The 14873-nt window shown below is 38.8% G+C and overlaps 1 protein-coding gene across 4 annotated transcripts; it reads left to right on the plus strand.

Moving 5' to 3' along the window:
- The first annotated feature begins 222 nt into the window (after positions 1 to 222).
- On the plus strand, positions 223 to 14526 carry sfxn5b (sideroflexin 5b). Of its 4 annotated transcripts, XM_022199394.2 has the most exons (14): positions 237 to 659; positions 6185 to 6253; positions 6576 to 6653; positions 6877 to 6903; positions 7005 to 7059; positions 7147 to 7172; positions 7332 to 7385; positions 7624 to 7680; positions 7927 to 7992; positions 8200 to 8290; positions 8638 to 8753; positions 9020 to 9105; positions 11410 to 11527; positions 12505 to 14526. In XM_022199394.2, the coding sequence occupies exons 1-14, from the start codon at positions 603 to 605 to the stop codon at positions 12580 to 12582; spliced, it is 978 nt and encodes a 325-aa protein (XP_022055086.1). In that variant the 5' UTR covers positions 237 to 602; the 3' UTR covers positions 12583 to 14526. The 4 variants fall into 4 exon arrangements, with proteins under 4 accessions (XP_051810852.1, XP_051810851.1, XP_022055086.1 ...); XM_051954891.1 differs by lacking the exon at positions 9020 to 9105 and having other exon boundaries at positions 228 to 659; XM_051954892.1 differs by lacking the exons at positions 9020 to 9105; positions 11410 to 11527; positions 12505 to 14526 and having other exon boundaries at positions 223 to 659; positions 8585 to 8709.
- Positions 14527 to 14873: the final 347 nt, after the last annotated feature.

Here is a 14873-nt window from a genome sequence, read left to right on the forward strand (position 1 = left end):
TTTTGTTTAGTGCTTTACAGTTTTCTCTTGCACATGCAGCTCCTGTTTAACTTTAATATTCAGACTGGAACTCTATCCTTATTATTTGGTGCTCTGTGATGAAATGTGTACTGGTTGAGGTTTTAAACACATGCAGGACTGATCCACATCCATCTCTGTGGTTTCTCTCCTGTGGGGCAACGCAATCAAAGTGTCCAGAGAGGTGACTGATGACTCATTTATTCGCTGCAGGTTCTTCCTCAACTCCAGAGATGATCAGCGCTCCATGCAGACCATCTTCTTCTTCTCCTCCTTTTTCCTCTCTCCGGTCTGCACCTCTCCTCACTGGGATAAACTGGGTCGATATGACACCTATGGGCGCATCAGCTGCTATCTCTCCCCAAGATCAATCCGAACAGTTATGCAATAGCGTTCACCTTATCGATTATTTGGGATGTGTAGTCATGCGGTTCAACTTTGCCAGTGTTAACGCAAACCAGAGGACTACACCTCCCGGCAGGCGTAGCGGCACAGTGCTCCACTAGTTACACATTGAGTGTAGTTGGCTGCACTTGGAAATCCGTTCATGATTCGGTTCATTAATAAATAAACAGTTGGGTGTCATGGCGGAATCTGCAGCGTGTCCTGCTTTCCAGCTCGGCAGATCCCGATACGACCAGGTAAGTGCTCGGTATCCTCCGTTAACCGTCCGGTGATCTTCGGTTTGTTTGTGTGGCTCTCTGCAGGAAAAACCAGCCCCATCCTCCGCCCTGCTTGGATGCTGACACTCCGGAGCCAAAGTTGCCTTTGATTTGCGATCTTTGTGTTTGGTAAAAATCGCAGCAACTTCCAGCTGATGGTCAACTTCTGCGCGTAATTTGAAGAGTTTGGACTCTTAATTGCAGCTCCATGCGTCAGATCGCTGTTTATCATCTTATTATCTGACAAATTTCACAGCTGCTGCTATCAGAGCTCAGATCTGCAGACAGACATCCTGCACAGCAGTTTAAAAACAGCCCTCATCTGCTGTTATTTCATTATTTATTGCTTTTCACTCCAATTGTGGTCTTTCGTTATTTATTTTTTTAAATTTCAGACTTTACACTTGCAGGTGTTGCAGGTTTCATTTTCATTTCCACCACATTTGTGTAATTTTGTCCACATTAATCCACACTTCGACACTTTTATCCAGGATGCTTTCTGCAAACTGACTCTTTCCACGTCCTTGTGATCGAGATTAATGGGCCGTCCTTGCTTATCTGAAGGCCATTGCTCAATTTTCCGTCCCGAAATGAATATGCATTGGTCAGCTCTGAGAGATAATGTGACCTTCACGCTGACTGGGATGGCACATTAACCATGGAGGAAGCGACACATCGGTTACATTTAAATTTCTTGTGCTTCTGCGTTCTGTGCCATTTATTTACCAGCAGCCTTAAGGGAATTATTTACAAGATGTTGATGCTCGGAGTGAAGTCCATATGCAAGCTGTGCCTCTAAACTTTGCTATATGACTGATTTGTTACTGTTACAAGCGATAAATGAGAATTTTTATTCAATTGCAGGCTTCAAAGCTTGAAAGATCTGTAGAAAAGCGCCCAGAAATAAAATACAAATCTTGACTTTGAGACCTTTTTCACACATTCGATAACAGAAGTTGGGCAAAATCATCTGTTTGATTTGTTAGTGAATGAGCTGCTTCCACACACAAAAACATGCACAATTACCTCTACAAAGAAACACAAAACAGCCTAAAAAATGCAAAAATTCACAGAGATAGAAAACTACGATAAAGGTATACATAATTGCCACAAACTGCTACAGAGACTTTCAGAACAACCACAAAGGCATTCAAAATGATCTCACATAGTCAAACAATGAAGAATGCAAAATTGCCACAAGATGTAAAAGAAATTAAAAGGTGCAAAGTTGCACCAACAACATTTACAGTGAGATACAGGACAATCACAAAGAGACTCAAAATAACCCCAGAGAGGCAAAAATCGCTTTTGAAAGGGAGCAAAATTACCACAACGAGGTGCAAAACAAATAGCAAATATAGGGATGTAAAATGTACAGAAGAATCAAAACTGCTGCAGAGGCTGTAGGGGGAAATTACTTCAAAACAACTGGAAAGATGTAAAACAGCTTAAAAAATGCAAACATCCACAAAGAGGTAGAAAACAACAAAAAGGGATGCAAAATTGCCACTAAATGCCTCGAAACAACTGCGAAGACACTCATGATGACCTCAGAGAGCCCGAAATTAACTACAAAGAAATAACTGCAAAGGATGCAAAATTGCCACGAGATGTACAACAAGTAAAAGGGTGCAATGACATTCTCAAAGAGCCTCAAAATAACCTCAAAGAGACAAAAGGATACTGCAAAGGGATGCGCAATTGCTGCAAGGTGCAGAACAGCTACAGAGAGCTGCAAAACAACAACACAGCGACTCAGAATTATTTCGAAGACACACAAAGGGATGCAAAATTAGCATAACGAGATGCAAAACAACTACAAAAAAGCAAGACGACCACAATGAGACACCATACAGCCACTGAGGGATGCAAAATAACCGCAGAGACTCAAAATATCCTCAAAGATACAAAAAAAGGGATGCAAAATTGCCTTAAGGAGACTTAAAAATAATTTTAAAAAATGTAACATCACAGTAAGGAGACTTGCAACAGCTGCAAGGAGATGTGAAACAAACACAAAGAGACAAAAACAACTACAGAGGAATACAAATAGCACCAGTGAGAAGTAAAACAGATGCAATTTAAGTAAAGGGATGCAAAATTGCAGCAACACCATGCAAAATATCTACAGAAAGATCCCCAATTATCACCGAGAGACTCAAAATGGCCTAAAAGAGACAAACTCTGTAACAAATGGAGGAAAAAAACAACAGAGACTCAAAATTATCTTGAAGAGACAAGATGCAACTACAAATAGGTGCAAAATGGCCACAGTGAATTGCAAAACATTACCGTTAAGCAAATACTGAGAGCTGCAAAATGATCGTAAAGCACAAAAAGGCGCAGAAGAGACGTAAACTTGTATTGCATGTCTTTGTCTGGAGGTTGATCTTTTGCTGAGGGAGCAGAGTGCCATTGTTTGAGAATTCCTTCATGAACACACCAATTAACACAGGATATTACATCACATACAGAATGCACAAGTAACAGCTTATTAACACTTCTGGTCTCATGCGAATTATTATAATTTTTGAAGCGATTGCAAAATCCTCATTAAAGATGACTGTTCTTCCTCCCCGGTTGCCCGCTCTCATCACTCTGCTTATATATAGTTTTTCTTGTGGGAGGTCTTTTCACTAAAGCTGTTATTTTTACATCAGCAACCTGCAGTTCACGTCGGGCTGATGAAGGTGCTGTAATATTTCCAGTTCCTTGCGTCAAAGCAGTTAAAATTAGGCCAGGTCCTTGAATCAGCATAAATCTTGTTTGGTTTGTCTGTGCTTTCTGCCGCGCTCCATCTCTGCTAGCCTTGTTGTGTACTCTCCAGGGAGCTGAAGCTCATGCATAATTAAAGCAGGCTCCTCACACAGATCCTCGCTCTACCCCACTCTTACAAAACAGCACTGCAGCACATATGGCCTGTCAGAGGAGGAGACATGCGATGGAGGCATGGCAGTGTCAGAAAACCCAGAGAGAAGGTGCAGAAAGATGGTTTATCTACAGTCTTTATGAGGAATGAAGGTTGTTTCTGGTCATTTCAATCAGGACTTGGTGCTCAAGAGATAATTAAAATGGAGCCTTGTCAGGACCACTGTATTTCCTGGCTTTCGTAACTGATAGATGTCTCTGAGGGAATCTGATTGAAGCTGCCATGTTTTCGCCCGTTTGCTTTGCCAAAGAGACTCTTGGCATAAACTGGTATTGGGCTTTTTCAGACTGTTGGCACACATACTGGCATGCCGATGTAGACAGTGAGGGGAACAGAGAACAGGGCGCTCGTCCAGCAGCTTCAAGCCTCACTTGGAAGAACGTGTTTGGTGAATGTGAACTTACTCAGTGCATTTTACTTCTACGTTTCAGTTGCATTTTCTTCCACTGTGCACTCAGGATGACAAACACAGTCTCAGTTCATCTTTCCTCGTAGCTGCATTTTGAAGTACCTTTATGTTCATTTGTTCTCATTAGCATACTCAGGAACAACATACTGCAAAGAGCACAATACTCCTTTTATTAATAAGTCAAAGCTTTCAGCTGCATCTCACAGTCTCCATTAGCAACTTGTGTAACCCAGGAGTCATTGTCCAGCCTGGACATTTGAACATGCTGCTGCTGTTCGACTTCTTTCTATTTGTTTTTTTTTTTTTGCAAATGCACTTATTTGCTTTTTGCTGCATGTTAGAGGAAAATATTGAAACACCTCTCATGCCTTACTGTAAATAAGAAGCTACAGCCAGTTAGCTTAGCTGAGCGAAAAAACCGGCATAGAGATGCAAAATTGCTACAAGATGCCAAACAGCTACAGAGAGATGCAAAACAACGGCACAGAGACTCAGAATTACTTCAAAGACACACAAAGGGATGCAAAACTAGATTAATGGGATGCAGAATAACTACAAAGAACTGCAATATTACGACAATGAGACACTAAGCAGTCATAGAGGGATGCAAAATAGTCACAAGATGTAAAACAGCATTAAAAAGAATGGAATTCACCCCAACAAAACACAAAGCAACCACAGAGAGATGCAAAACAACCACAAAATTATCTCAAATGATCTCAGAGACAAACTACAAAGGGATGGCTTTCTTCTCAGCATTGGAAGAAAAGATTTGACAATTCTCATGTCTGTTTTCTAAGTAAGAAGCGACTGCCAATTAGCTTAGCAAAAAGAGGAAAAAACAATAAGAAGGGATGCAAAAGCAGCACAACAAGATGCAAAACAATGGCAGAGGAATGCAAAACTACCACAATGAGAGTCAAAACAACTTCAGAGATACTACGAAGGGATGCAAAATTGCTACAAGGTGCAGAACAGCTACAGAGAGATGCAAAACAACACAAAGGGATGCAAAAATTAGCACAATGATATACAAAACAGCTATAAAGAAATTTAAAACTACCAGTGAGACACAAAACAACCATTGAAGAATTTAAAGGAACCACAAAGAGACTCAAAATAACCTCAGAGACAAAAAGATGCCAAAAAGGAATGCAAAATTGTTACGAGACGTAAAACGACATGAAATGAATGCAATTCGCCACAACAAGACACAAAACAGCCGCAAAGGCTTGAAATGATCTCAGAGAAACAAAATGCAACGACAATGGGAGAAAGTTAAAACCATTGTCATGTCTGTCCTGTAAGTAAGAAGCTACAGGCAGTTAGCTTAGCATATAACAACAGCTGGAAACAGGGAAAGAAATCTGTTTTTTAAGTGTTTTCCTCCAAATATCGATATTTTCCCTTAACAGTTGATGCACAAATTCTCAGCCCGATTAGGAGATTAGGAAGACTTTTTTAAGGCTTAGTCTGAAATGTGACTTTTTTGGGAGAGCAAAGAAGTGGTGGCATTTTGAATTTCTCCATCACAATTCAAATCTCACTTAACACTTCATAAATTAATTAGATATGATCACATTCAGTATTAGTCAAACACTTCATTAGGGATTTGAAGTGTGTATATTCATAATTTATTATCTCTGAAAAATGTTCGAACATGTTCAAAGGTCTGACAAAAGAATCTTCCGAAGACCATTTAAAATGGTTTCATTCTGTGTGATCAGGGAAGTTTTCCAACCACTGTCCTTCAGAAGTTACATCCTCTGACCTCTAATAAAGATAACAGCATCCTTTATCACTTTATTTTGTTTCATTAATCTTCTCTAAGTAGAGGAATGCAGAGTGTAATTAAAACCAGGCAGGAAGGTTAATAATGAGAGTAAAAATGATTAATTTTCTACAACATCGTCTATGGGCACTTTTGTATACAGACACAGAAACAATAAATTGTGCTTGCAGGTGGTATTAGAAGCACGTAAATCATTGTAAACTGCTACTCTTTTAAAGTGACTTTGGGATATTCAGCTGCTTTCTTCAAGCAAAGTGAAATCAGTTCAGAGGACTCTTGTGAAAATGATCTATTCGTAGAGAGGAGGTTGTTTGCTGCTATTATTAAGTTTTAACCTAAATTAAAAATTAACTTTGTCATATTCTTTTTCCTAGAGTTCATTCCTTGGTCGACTGAGACACTTTGTAGACATCATCGATCCCAGTACCCTGTTTGTGTCGGAGGTAAAGCCTTCTGGAAAACTCCAGTTATTTTTAATATCTATAGACCTTTCTTAGTGACCCCAAACTCCTGAATGGTAGTGTACGAATGACTAAAAATGACTTCATAAGTCGACTTGATTAATTAATTTTAAAGTAAAGCTCAATTGCAGCCCTAAATGTTTCACTGTCGAATGGAAAGAAGATGTCCAGATATAGATGCACAGCGACTGTGTTGTAGATAGATATATTTATATTTGTAAGTAAAGTGAAGAGAAAAGTAATATAAAAATCAGTAAAATCTGATTTAATACTCATTTCACTTCTCCTTTTCCTGTGTTTGTAGATACGATTAAAAGAATGCATCAAGCTCCTTGATGACTATAAACATGGCATGCTTCCACCTGGAGTGTCTGATGTTCAGGTCAGTCTTTACAGATGTTGATACGATACAGTACAAAATTCATTGCAGTGTAATATATAATGCAGACATAATATAACATATATTAAATGTAGTAAATAGGGCAAATTCCTGGCTCAAGCAAAACACAGTTATGAGTTCATGAATGTCTCATTTTCCATATATGTTAGAAGTGTACACCTGATAATTAATGATTCTTTCTTTACCTCATTGCTCACCTGTTCAGTTGTGGGAGGCCCAGAAGATCAAACAGGTAAGTGAGTCATCAGTTGGCCCAGGTTAACTGCACTCTCATGCATTCGAGTCTGTGGGCTGCTGGCAGCATGAGGAAGCTTTCATGCTCTCTGCACGCAGGCCATCATTCATCCTGACACAGGGGAGAAGATCTTCATGCCATTTCGAATGTCAGGTACGACCTCAGATGAAGATCTTTTGGTGAAGTTGGTCCATGTTGTCATCGTTTCTTTACGCTGAAAGTCATGTTTTCACTGTGCAGGTTATGTACCATTCGGAACACCAATTGTAAGTCCCACCATACATTTTAATCATGCGTAACTCATGCGCGAACTTTACTTGGCAATGCGAACATCCATGAACATAGTCATGGTGTTTGGGGACAGATGAAATGAGACTGAACTTATTTTGTCCAAAAATAAGCTCTTGTTCCCTGGTTTCATCTAGGTCATTGGCCTCCTTCTCCCAAATCAGACTGTGGTGTCTACCATTATTTGGCAGGTACTGTAACGAACATGCGTATTGTAAAACATTGCATTTATTGCCCATTTTGAACATCTGGTAAGTGCACTTTTACCATGTAAATGCAACGCTTTACTGGAAGACAGACTACAAAATAAACATCTCTCTCTCCCCCTCTCCCTCTCTCTCTCTCTCTCTCTCTCTCTTTTCATGCTCCTTTCTGTTCATTGCGTTCACCTTTGTTTTTCAATCATCTCCTTCCTTTCTTTTCCTCCAGTGGCTGAATCAGAGTCACAATGCCTGTGTGAACTACGCCAACCGAAACGCTACAAAGGTAAAAATGACTCTCTGTACCTATTACAGCTTTAAAAATATCTAAAAATTCATGTTTATTCTGTTTTTGTGGTTTATTCCCAATAGTAGATTATCATGCTTAATATTTTCTCGGCTTCGAACACACTTCTGTGAATAAAATATAATCTTAAGATTAAAAAAAAAAAAACTGTCACGACAGAGTTTCTAGTCGTGTCAGTAGTCGGTGTAAACGTTGTGCTGCTGTATTTCTTTTGTCTCTCTCCAGCCTACGCCAACATCTAAGTTTCTTCAAGGCTATGTGGGAGCTGTGACGAGTGCCGTCTCCATTGCAGTGAGTGTTTTTGTCCCTCTCTGACCTTAACATCGATGCCGGTCGTGTTGTTTACCTGTTGTTGTAGCAGCACAGTTCTAATACAACAGCTGTAAATAAACAGGATAGAACAGAGTGTGGCTCTTTGAGATGAGATTTATGCCTGGATGAAATGTTGCCTGAGGTGCAGCATTTATTAATCTAAAGAAGGGTGTTTGTGCTTTATAGGTGGGACTGAATGTGCTGATTCAGAAAGCCAACAAGCTGAGCCCTGCCACCAGAATGATAATCCAGAGACTTGTCCCCTTCCCAGCTGTAGGTGGGTTTCCAAAGGACCCCGAGTTACAAAGAGGCTGGTTGTTATGAGGCCCTCTGCTGGTTAGAGTCACAATCTCTCATTGATGCTTATTTACAAATGATACAGTAATACATTTAAATATCAAATTTCAGACCTTCTTAACTGCTTTAATGTTATTTCTGTTTGCTGTTGCTATGAATTTCAGGTTTTGTCATGTTTAAACTGCACACCAACAGTATTTACTGAGATTACAGTATTTACATTTTGCTCTTTGAAATCAATTTTTAACCGCGGGCTGCATTTCTTGTGTGTCAGATCTGGGGAAATGTGTTAAAAGCGTCTAAGCTGCGATTCTCCCTCCCCCTCAGCGAGTGCAAACATCTGTAACGTGGGCCTGATGAGACACAATGAGCTGTCTGAAGGTATCGACGTGCTAGACAACAATGGGAATGTGGTGGGATCCTCCAAAATCGCTGCAAGACATGTCAGTGGCCTTTTTTCTTTTTTCATTGCGTGCTCAGCACACTTGTTACTTGACTGCACTGAATGTGTTTACACGCTTTGCTGTTTTTTTTTCCTCAGTGAATTTCAAAAGTGATGGTGGCAGAAAATGAGAAAAATTTATCATTTCCTGCTCGGCTCGTGTCACTCGGCGCCCATCTGATTTCATGAAAGGGAAAATTAAATCCAACTCACTGCGGCGTTTTAAATGAAGCATGTGCACATCGCTCTCATCTTTATTTTCCCCAGGCTATCATGGAGACCGCCTTCACACGTGTGGTCCTCCCCATGCCGATCTTCGTCCTGCCCCCCATCATCATGTCCTACCTCGAGAGGTTTGTGCAGCAAAACATTGATGCGTTTTTTTAGAAACAACTAGAGCTACAACTTATGGTAATTTTTCGTTTTTTTTTCTCAAATAACAAATCAATCCAAAAAAAAGATCATCACGGTCCTGTGTGGTGCTTTGTAATGCCTAGTTTTGTCCTAAAAACTGTAAAACTCAGATTAAAAACCCCAAAGCTGATATATATTTGAAACACTGAAGCATCAGATTTTGTTCAGGGATCAGATCTGGCTCAGTTGTTTCCCATTTTGAATCTACATGTGTTCCACATGTGCAGTAAACCTTTGGGTTCATCTGCACTTAACCCATTATTGTGATTATTGTGGTGCAGTACTAGATATGACCGGGGGTTAATTTGTAACGTGGGGTGACTCTGTGGTTTCAGGGTTGCCATGGGAGCACATTCATGTGCACATTTGCAACAGTGACTAAATCTTTCCACACAGAGGCTCAGATCAGAATCAGAAACCCTTCATAGACATTAAAGAGTGGGCCATGATTATGATCGATGGGCAGGCTGTATGTAAGCGATAACTATAAAAAAATAACTGCTCTGAATGTGGCAAAATGACCAGCTGATAATAACATCTTCTCCTCTTCCATTACATGGATCAATCTTTGTAATAATTACATTAAAAGACAAGTAACTTACTCTGTACAGTATTAAAACGGAGACAGTGACGATGTTTTTGCCAGGAAATGATCAAAGCAGCTTTTGTCCCAAAACTAGAAACTCTACAACAGGATTTAATGCTGTGAAACAACCGAGTACGCGCTATATTGGAAAAGATAATGTGCAGATGGAGAGTGTCAATCATACATCAGTAACACATCTGTGACGGAGACAGTTAATGAAGTTTTACGAGCTGGTTCTTCCTACGGTTTTATTTTTGTCTGGTGTTCATTCAGGCAGGAAACATAAATAGGTTTATGTGTCAGTTTTTCACCTGTTTCTTCGTTTACCTTTCCGTCCATCTATTAGTGCCATCTGCAACCTCTGACTGACGAAAATCCAAAGTTTAAGCTGCAAGGTGGCTTTTGGGGCGACTTATTGACAGTATAAAGGGGAACAAGTGATGCATCCAATGCTCATGAGTTACTTCATGATACATACTTATAGCTGCAATTAGTTTAAAATTACTAGAACTAATAATATGAGTGAGAACGTATTTGAATTATTGTTGGAATTAGTGAGAATTACAGGTACTAAAGATATATATTATACTCTGTTGAAGATGGATGTAGACATGGCCTGATCTTTTATATTCAGAGGCCTGAAGAAGTTGGGTACTCAGTAAGTCAGTAGAAAGCAGAATATATTAGAGAAAAGCGAGCAAAAATAGGCAACATTTTGTGCAGCAGAAACACTTTTTTTCCTGGTTTATATCTTGGTGAACATCTCGTAACTCCACAGATTAATTTCGTGGCTGCTTCAGGGATCCTAACCCTCCAGCTGAGGGAGCAGCAGTCTACAAAATTAGATATTTTTATTAAAAAGAAATGAAGGTAGGAACATCCGGGAAACACTGCAAGTGCAGATTTGGTCTAAGTTGAATTCAGACCAGAATCTAATGGTCTCTGTAATTTTTTAAACATATATAATATAATATGCCCCAGAAATTGATAATTTCAAATTAAAAAGGCATACACAGTTGGTCCAGAACCTCAGAAATAAAACCAGAAATAACAGCAGCTCAAACCTCAGACAGCTGCTTAGATACTCGTAGCAGTTAGTTGCTCGCTAGAAGATGACTAAAATTAGCGTCTTGCTTTGCAGTATCGGCTCTTTCCCATGCTGATGATCTGCCTGAAACACCATTAAATTATCATTTCCTTTCTTTATTTGTTTTACCGTTCAGTACACCTGCCTCAAACCCCTCATACCTCATCTTCATCCTTGCTTTAGTTGCTGCTGTCTGTCTTTGTAGGGCAGCATTGTGTGTTTCAGTCTGGACTAGAAACACACTGTAAATAATCTGTGTACTGAGCCAAAGCCGCCATGTGTTGTGCCCCAAAGTGCTTTCTATATTAGTAGGTCAGTAGAGTGAGAGGAGATGCAAAAAGATGATGTGATTTATTGTAGAATTAAATAAAACATGATCTCCTCAGTCTTGCTCATTGAACTCACACAGACAGATAAATCTCCCACCCACCCATCGAGTGAAACAGCTCCCCCAAATCTGCACAGGAGGTTTTTTTCTCCTCCGGATCCAAAAATAACTCCAGGCTTTGCGGTAGTCATCTGGGATCGATCCACACTGCAGGCTCACGTTTTCCTTTTTGTCTCGTGCAGGCTGCGATTCCTGCAGAGCAACCGCAGATTGTTGCTGCCCATCCACAGCTTCGTGTGCCTGGTCACCTTCGGCCTCTCGCTGCCTGTGGCCATCAGCCTGTTCCCCCAGATGTCTCAGGTACGCTACATGCTGATATACGAGCTGCTGCTTTTCAAGCACCAGATGGTTCAGGGAGCAGCTGTGAGCAAATTCAAATTACATATCCACCGATTGACATGCACAGCCCCGGCCCACACCTCTTACTGCAGATGTTTGCTCCCTATTGTCTGATTAAACGTGACTTTGAACCCTTGTGTCGTCCTGCGGGTCAAAATAGACCTGATTTAAAGTCAGAAAATGTGGAAAAAATAAATATTTTCACAGTGAAACTTCTGATGTCCACATTTTCAACATTTTTGGGAAATCTTGCTGGAAAAAAAGAAACATTAAAAATGTTTCTTTAAGAATATTTACTCATCTTTTGAAAATATTTACAAGAATTTTCTTGCCAATTTTTTTTTTAAATAAAACTTTTAAGGGAAACTTAAAGAATTATTGGAGTTTTACTCCTTAAGGTTTTGCAAATTTAAAGTTGAAAAATGTGGGAAAAAATGTCACTTTAAATATTTTTTTCATTTTTCTTCAAGATTTTTACTAATCTTTTGAAAATATTTGCAAGAATTTTCTTGCCAATGTTTTTAAAAATAAAACTTTTAAGGGAAACTTAATGAATTATTGGAATTTTATCCCTTAAGATTTTGCAAATTTATAGTTGAAAAATGTGGGGAAAAAAATCCCATTAGATATTTTTTGCGTTTTTATTCAAGATTTTTACTCGTCTTTTGAAAATATTTACAAGAATTTTCTTGCCAAATTTGGGGGATTTTTAAAAATTAAAACTTTTGAGGAATTATTGGAATTTTCTTCCTGAAGATTTTGCACATTTTCAGAAATTTGGGGAATTTTTTTGGCGGAATTTTTATCTTTTTTCAGACAAGGATACAATATTTTTGGTTCCCGTAAATGAAGACAACAGGAGGGGTAAGGCCGATGACAGAGGCTGAATCCTTACCTTCTGTTTAATTTTTCGTTTATTTATTTATGTTATTCGGCAGATTGAAGTATCTCGCCTTGAGCCGGAGATCGCCATGGCAACAGATTGCAAGGTGGTGACCTACAACAAGGGTTTATGATGGATGGCGAGGCTGCGATGAGAAAAGCTGCTGGGGAGAACCAGCAGCAGGGTTCCTCCTGTGGACAGGTTGGAGAACTATCTGCTGCCTTGTTATCGCTGTAGATCATCACTAACCTGGTGTTTCTAAACCTGTTTTCTACTATAATTATGGAGTCATGGATTCTACAGAGTTTGAAAATACCATAGATTATTTTCTTTCTTCCTGATTTTAAGAACTCTGTATATAAAAATGCTGTTCTATTTACTGTAAAATCATTTTTTTTAGCATTAATGAATCATTAAATAAGTACAATTCAATGTTTCCACACACATCACACTACTACTGATGTGGTTCCGGCTACTCAAGCATATTTTAGGATTTTACATGCAGTTTAACTTGCAATAAATTGTATTTTTGTCTATTTCAGGGGTTAATATAAACACACATTATAACCTTTTGATGTGACAAATGTCTTAACAGATTCCTATTCAAACATCTAGCTCTAATATTTGTTTGGAGCTGTGTTTTCGGCCTCCCTTTTTGGTCTCCACCACCTCCTGAGAGGAACATCTCTGGATTTTCAGCTGCTAAATGCTCCACTGAGTTTGTCAGAGCTGTTCGGATAAAAACAGCTGCGAGTGAATCAAAGCAGTGAAGCTCAGAAGCTGTAAAAGAAAAAGAAATAAACAAGAGGTTGTGGAGGTTATAAAGCTCTGTGGAACCGAGAGGAGCTGCAGAGTCGGATAAATATTTCTGTCTGAGTTCATCACAAGGAGTGACTCTTCACAGCAATGCGATGAATCCTGTGATCCATTTTCACACAAATGTGTTCATACTATCTGTTTTTGTGCTGTCTGTGCCACAAAGAACAATCCCACTTCCTCTTTTGTCTGGCAATCAACTGGTTAAGGTTTTGGTGCTAAACAGGAGCTTGTTAACTAATCAGCTGCTAATTACTCTATCTTTTTGTCAGCCAATTAGCTCCTGAATTAGTGGCTTCCAGTTATTTTTACTGTGTAATCCTTAAAAATGAAGCCATGTCTGCTTACAGCTCCTGGACAAGTAGATGATTTTCTGTTCTTCTGGTCTGTAGAGGTGAAATATTCAAATCTGAGTCTGAATTAATCAGGTGATCATTAGTTTGAATCAAAGGCCTGTTTCTGAGTCAACTAATACTTGATTTTTTTGGATTTCCTTTAAACTGATAACGATACATCAGCACTTTTAACACCTTAAAATGGAAAATTACTGATGACTTTTACTGAGTGGGACACTTTAGAGCTGAAAACCCGACGTATCGGTGCTCTCTGGTGGACAAACCGAAGAGAAAACATGGTGCAGATCTTTCTGAACTGCAGTTTCTTCTCAGTTATATACTGGTAATCACACAGGCTTCAGGCTGGGAAAGTGCTTCATAGAACCTGTGGGAAGCCTTTTGCAATAAATATCGGTATGTATTAGAAGTCTGAAATCTCCAGGCAGCACTGCTGATATAAACTGTTTAATGTGAAACCTGCTGATGACGACTGTGGAGCGATAAAACAACTCAAAGCCACTGAGAACACAGTGCATGCTGTACTGTACATGTATATTAACTGATATGTTTTTTTAAACTGACTCCTGATTACATTCCAGATATTTGAACCCTAATAATGTGAAATAACACCCAGAGCTCCTGATATTAATGTTCCTTCTTAACTTGTGTGAAGGACATTTTGCTCCACAACTGACTGTTGTTAAACCACTCATGTATTCTTAAGATATTCTTAATAAATTTGTCCTTTTGTACAAAAAATATATGACATATATGTATAGCCTATGTATAATATTCAGCTGATTCTGTTCTTAATTCTTTGTATGATACCTCTACTGCTACTACGAGTTTGTTAATGTTTGCTAGACAGTGTAAAACATCTCTCTATATATTATTTTCCAACATATAATAAATACTCTCTCCTTGTATACACAGTGTTTGAACTCCTTCTGCTTAGTTTTGAATAAATCTCATAATTGCTTCACCTTTAGCACCATGTTGACGACGCTGAATTTAGATTTAATAACATGGACTTCATTTTTAATTATAGTATTTATTAAACCCTGTAAAACTGTTGCAAAAGTACAATATTAGTCGTATTTTGTTAAATATTATTTTCTATTTTAATTTTCTATTTTTTTTATTTTTTTGCTAATTTTCTTTTTATTTTGGAGTCTTGCAGGGTTAGAGATCTCATAAGGTGAACTGTATCCTCAAAAATAATAGTAGTTTGCACAAGTATAAGTCTAAAACTATTTGTGATTAATTCTTTTTA

The sequence above is a fragment of the Acanthochromis polyacanthus genome, chromosome 10 (assembly GCF_021347895.1).
Source record: "Acanthochromis polyacanthus isolate Apoly-LR-REF ecotype Palm Island chromosome 10, KAUST_Apoly_ChrSc, whole genome shotgun sequence".
Classification (NCBI taxonomy): domain Eukaryota; kingdom Metazoa; phylum Chordata; class Actinopteri; family Pomacentridae; genus Acanthochromis; species Acanthochromis polyacanthus.

What these genes read in the sequence shown, in the direction of transcription:
- sfxn5b (XM_022199394.2), top strand. Translation starts at nt 603, where the DNA reads ATGGCGGAATCTGCAGCGTGTCCTGCTTTCCAGCTCGGCAGATCCCGA. An exon ending in CTGGAGTGTCTGATGTTCAG is followed by an intron (nt 6,654 to 6,876) that starts GTCAGTCTTTAC and finishes TCACCTGTTCAG; the next exon opens with TTGTGGGAGGCCCAGAAGAT. An exon ending in TGTCCCCTTCCCAGCTGTAG is followed by an intron (nt 8,291 to 8,637) that starts GTGGGTTTCCAA and finishes CCTCCCCCTCAG; the next exon opens with CGAGTGCAAACATCTGTAAC.